At 50.7% G+C, this 5,622-nt stretch overlaps 1 protein-coding gene across 1 annotated transcript in view; it reads left to right on the top strand.

Annotated features, from left to right (window-relative positions):
* Positions 1 to 1,323: 1,323 nt before the first annotated feature.
* The window catches only part of unc5da (unc-5 netrin receptor Da), a 154,647-nt gene continuing 150,348 nt past the window's right edge, over positions 1,324 to 5,622 (top strand). Inside the window, exon 1 of the mRNA XM_035521152.1 lies at positions 1,324 to 1,713. Coding sequence (XP_035377045.1) covers positions 1,629 to 1,713 — 85 coding nt within the window. The 5' untranslated portion in view covers positions 1,324 to 1,628. The remainder of the gene's footprint in view (positions 1,714 to 5,622) is intronic.

The following is a 5,622-nucleotide window of genomic DNA, read 5'->3' as shown; positions in this document are numbered from 1 at the left end:
CATGCCATAACTGTTAAGCAAAATTGCGGGATTTTTTCGTTTGTTTTCGTTTTCGTTTTTTAAAGATGAAGTGCTGATTAAATCCATATCGTCTCTAATTATCCCTTATTAGAGGTCTGCGTTCCAGCTGGACATAAAAGAAACCATTTTCCTACAGGTTCAAGTACTTCGACAGTTCAAGGACCCTGACAGCTTAAATCAGCTTTTTTTTCTTTTTTTTTAATCACCTTTTTAATAAGGACGTGGCGATGAATGCAAATGAATGCTGTTTGTTAAATTACACTTTAAATTAGTCTTTATTGCTGCGATTTCAAAACAAGGGGGCAGATGACATACTCGAAGCCACGCTATTCATCCAGAAATCCAGACAATTCACGAGGGCTGATAAAAGATTTCTTTGCGGTCGTACGCGTGCGAGGGCAGCCTGCTCCTTCACAGCTCGTCCTCCGCTGGTGTTTGTCGTAACTGTACGATGTGAAGGTTGGTGCGTTGCAGACGAGCATCACTGTGTGCCGCCTTTCCGGTAGTCGGGCGCACTTCTAATCTTTTCGCTTATCCGTAGCCCACTTTCGCTGCCTGTGCCCCACCTCCCCGCGTTATCGTTTGCAGACACTGTCCCCAGATGACGGTGCATATCTGGTCGGACCACAGAAGTAAAAAGGCACCGAGCAGCTGTGACAGGCGCTGCGCCCCCGCTCTGCCTTTTTTCGCTTGCAGATGTGTAACGCGCGGCTTGATGCAGCGCGTGAGATGCGTTAGTTGCACGAAAAAAAAAGAAAAAAAAGAAAACAGCCTCGCGACCACCAATAAAGTGCGAATGCGCGTGACGCTCAGCGCGAGCGGACTGAATCACTAACAAGTGTTCTGCTACGAGAAGCGGAGCGCGCATCGCAGCGCTTAGTAAAAGCCTGGAGGAGAGAAAACAGAAGCGGCGAAACGGCTCCGTTATCCCGCCAACGCGTGCGAAACTTTGTCAAATAACATCCGAGCGTCATTTTCATTCTCCACTTTTGAGACTCCCTCTTTCGGTGACCACGCGCGAGCGCCAGTTAAGACGCGTGGCTTCCCGAGCACAGGAGGACGGTCCGTATACTTGCGTGCGCAGAGCCCACCCGCGGCTCGAATCGACCTGCGATGCATTTTCGCGTGGCGCGCACGCCCGAGACCAGCTGTTCGCGTGGCATCCCGATGTTGGGCGACATCTGACCCGTGTGCTCATCGCGCGCAGTTGGTGACTCCACTCCGAATCAGTGGCTCGTGGCGGGTGAAGGAGAAGCGCGGGGGCTCTCTCCGCCCATCGCCGCGAGCTATTGGTCGGCTCCTGTTCACTATTAACTCTCTGATCCCGTATAGGCGTGAGGCTCGCTCTCTCCATCTCTCAAGCACCGTGCGCTCGCACAGTCCCGCGCGAACGTAACACCCGCCGCCGTCCGTTCTTGCTCTCCCACCGAGATTCACGTGTAACCCGCAGAATACTTTTTCTCCCCGCCGGACAACAGGACGAGAGCTTCTCGCGACAGCGGTGACCCGTTACGGCGACACGGAACGCGAGCGACGGGGGAACAGATGCATGCGTGCGCCGCTCTGCCACCCCGGTTTCGTTGGGGACGTAGGCGAGCCAAGCTGTGATGGGACAGCTGTGGGAGGTACGCGGGCTCTTCGTGGGCATCCTCGCAGCCCTCGGTCTGCTCGTGGCTTCGACTCTGGCCAGAGGTAAGGAACCGACTTCCATTAACGAAAAACGCTTCATAATCGGATGTTTGCCGATGAATCTCCGGTTCACACTCCGGTGGAGCCCCGGTCCCAACGCGCGCACTATGGAAAAGTTGTTGCAGCGGGTTTAACGGGGCGAACGCGCGCGTTTGGTGCGGCGCAGGGCACGCGTCTCCCGTGCGGCGCGGGTGTGCAGAGGGCGACATGAGTAGAGAAGCGGTTTGACCTTAGAGACGTCTGCTGTTGCCCGCTGTGAAGCGCACGCTCAACTCCGTGGTTATCAATAATCACGTGAGGGGTCCCAATAAAAGAGCCCGAGGCGTGTTTTCGTGCAGCATGCTGGTCAGTGCGTGCGCGCTTTGTGCAGTTTACTGAAGAATTGCATCTGCTCTCAATACGCAGCTGAACAAAACGTTGAAATAAATATAGCGGTCTTGATGAGCTCAGCTGGGGGTTACGGTGCCAGCGCACAGGGGCACAGGTGGACAATGTGCGCTTATTTTCTGCTTTAAGGCCTCGTGCTGCAATGTCAATCATCACCGCGTGAAAGTGGGCTTCCTCAGATTGGCATAAGTAACGCGCGTGCGGCGCCTGCTGCGTGACGCGTGGCGCAACAGGCTTGGAAACCAGCTCTCGGTGAACATCCTGCCACGCTGTTTGGGTATTAAATGAATGAAATCTGCACTTAAATTGCAAGCCAACATTTTTGCACATCATAGATTATTAGCCTCCCTATTTATCTCACTTTTGAGTCATTGTCTTCGCATTTGAACACCTACCAAGCCGTTGGAAATAGTGATAACCAGGTTAGTAAATATCGGATTTGGGCATTAACTTAAAATAATTTTGCGCAGCTGTCATTAAGCAGCAGATTAAAATAAATCCATCTGCGCGCACCGACCTGTACCGTATCTGCGATCTGACTTGTGCGACTGTGTGTCATGCGGAGATACTTTGATATTTTGAGTCCATCACTGAATGGAAACCCTTTTCTTGAATATACATAATAGGCATTTTAGTATTAATTAGGTGGAAATATCTTTCCCACACGAATGAATAAGATCTGAGGACGTCTGCTGTATGATAAACGACCTTTTTTTTTTTTTTTTTCCCGGCAGGGTAATTGGCGTATCGTCCTCTGATTTGAACACTGAGCCAGATTTGACCTTTTGACTCGCGTTTAACTTAACCAGTTCCTTAGAACGAGCTATTTGAAAGTCAATTAACATATTAGCCGCGAGGATTCTATCCCCAGTCGTTCCTTTAACTATGTAAATCAGATTGAACTCGCCTAACATGCATAATTAATGAGCAATATTCATTCATAATAATGGGAGAGTGTAATGTGAGATATATCTGTGATTCCCAAAATGTCTGCTTTTGCCAGAACGTCGCATGCAAATAAAATTAAGTCATCTGGCCTGGAAGTAATTGCATCATCACTTAGATGTGTGCTTCGAATAGGCTGGGAGGAATTTTGAATGAACAAGGTGGTGTTTATTCGGACATAAAACATGTTGTGTTTGTATGTGTGTGTGTGTGTGTATCTGTTCTTTATGAGATGCTGGAGCTATTTGTAACCATTCAGCCCTTCTCCTGCAGTTGGTCAGAACTGGGGATGCACCGATATGTCACACAACAATCTGCATCGGCCAATGAAATGACTAATTAGCATATTCACGCTTCCTGCCATTTGATGCCGATCACAATTGGAAAAGAAGGTGTTGCTTGTGATTATTCAGACACAGACTATATGAGAAATGAACTTTAAGTTGGAGAATTTGTGATAATGCCAGAGATGAAATAATCGTTTGTCAGTATCAGTACCTCCATGCTAGTGGCTGGAGCTTCAAGGACCAGCTGTTTGTAGCTACACTGCATTTACACTCGGTGTGATGTCCAGGAGTGTAGAGGCAGTGAGTGTGTGCGCGCGTGTGTGTGTAGACGAGGCCTAATGTAGCATGCAGTCATCCTCTTAAGTGTTGCTGGGCCCAGTACCCATTCGTCATGTCGCATCCTCTGTCCTGCTGCTCGACTTCCTAAGTCTCAGCAGCCATGCTCCTCAGTCTCCTCTCCAGAGTGGAGCCGTGGAGATAAGTGGCCATCGTCCTTCCTGCTCACACATGTCTCCAACACAAAGCCCCAATTCACACCATTAACCAGCAGCAGGGGGAGTGTGCTTCTCACACACACACACACACACACAGTGTGACAGTCACTCTTTTTACCATATTTATCATTTTCTCATTCACTCTTTTCCACTTCTCTGTCCCCATGTCCATCTAGTTCTGTTAATCTTATGCTCTCCATCGCTCTCTCTCCCAATGCTTCACTCTCCTGCTTCATTCTTAATTCACCCGTTTTGTCTCCCCGTTTCTTCTTTTACCCGCTGCTTCCTCTTTCACTCTCTCTTCTGCCCTCTCGTCCCCCAGTCGACGGCCGCCGCGCAGTTTTACGCCCCTCCTCCAACAAAGTAAAGACAAGAAAAGTAGACAAAGGAACGCAGGAGCGTTATGAAGGAAGAGTGAAATCACGAGACAAAGAAAGGCAGAGAAAACCAGAAAACCAGAGAGGAACGCGGACTAGCGCTTCAGGCACCTTCAGGAAGGCCTGTATCACACAGCCCGGGGAAATGTTTTCCCTTGGAAAGGCCGCATTCTTTGTAAAACAAGATTTCATTCTGTGTGCAGAAACGTAAACCCTGAAGCCAGAACAGAGAGAGCGGCGAGTGACAGAAGAAAAAAAGGCCGAAAGGGAGGGGACTGAGGGGAGGGGGCGGGGCAGAGGAGGAGGGGACTGAGGGGAGGGGGCGGGGACTGAAGAACAGGGGGCGGGGCAGAGATGGAGAGACGCAGAGGGGGTAGAGCCGTGGTTAAGGGGGCAGGTCCTGCACTGGGACACTCATTGTACTGGGAACTGTAGTTAACATCCCCCAGGTTCAAAGGTCACCGCCGAATCCCGAGCGCTGGAAGCCTGGACACCCCTGAGCAGGCTGCTGCCATAACCCGACTGGTATCAGGGCTGAGTGTGATTTGAAGGATAAGGGCCGCGCCAAAGTATTTTAAAAAGGGGAGGGCGGGGCTCACTGGGCCTGGAGGCTGGCGTCACATTTGAGAAGACTGTACACCGAGTTAACGCCCAACGCCCGCAATCTACAGCACTCCACTCCAGAGGAGTGGAGGAGACATCGTCAGGAGAGGAGAGGGAGGAGAGGAGTGTCTGATTAGGAACCAAGCTCCCGGAGACAGCACGTGCGTGGAGATCCTTCTCACCAACTTCATCATGACACGGAGGTTTTAAAATTTTTAAAATGATCTGTGCGCTGAAATTTCAGCCGATGTCTCTGAAAACATGCTGGGAGGTTTCTTGCAGACCACACACACACACACACACACACACACACACACACACACTGGAAAAGGTTCCTCCTAAGGTTCCTCTTCAGCAGGACAGCGCTTCTTACTCACCTCTATAGGTCCAATTCTCTCTGGTCCGCATCAGCCTGGTTCTGGTCCATCTCTTCTTGGTTCTGGCCTTTCTGAGCCCGGTTCTGTCTAGTCCATCTCTCTCTGTGATATCTTCTCTCTAGTGCTCTTTGCCAGTTTCACGTTGTCTTGGGTTTTTCTGACCTGGCAGTCACACGTTTGGCCCCACTGGGCTTCAAGAGTGACAGGCCGACAGGACAGGTGCTGGGAAACGGTGTTTGTGTTCTGGACCTCTGTGATTCTCTCTCTCTCCCTCCTCCTCTCTCCCCTCTCTCTCTCTCCCTCCCCCCCTCTCTCTCCCTCTCTTTCTCTCTCTCCCTCTCTCTCTCTTCTCTCTCTCCCTCTCTCCCCCCCCTCTCTCTCTCTCCCTCTCTTTCTCTCTCTCCCTCTCTCTCTTCTCTCTCTCCCTCTCTCTCTCTCTCTC

Source organism: Electrophorus electricus, chromosome 22 (assembly GCF_013358815.1).
Source record: "Electrophorus electricus isolate fEleEle1 chromosome 22, fEleEle1.pri, whole genome shotgun sequence".
NCBI lineage: Eukaryota > Metazoa > Chordata > Actinopteri > Gymnotiformes > Gymnotidae > Electrophorus > Electrophorus electricus.
The sequence above is the reverse complement of the archived record's forward strand: the minus strand, read 5'-3'. Positions and strand labels throughout refer to the sequence as shown.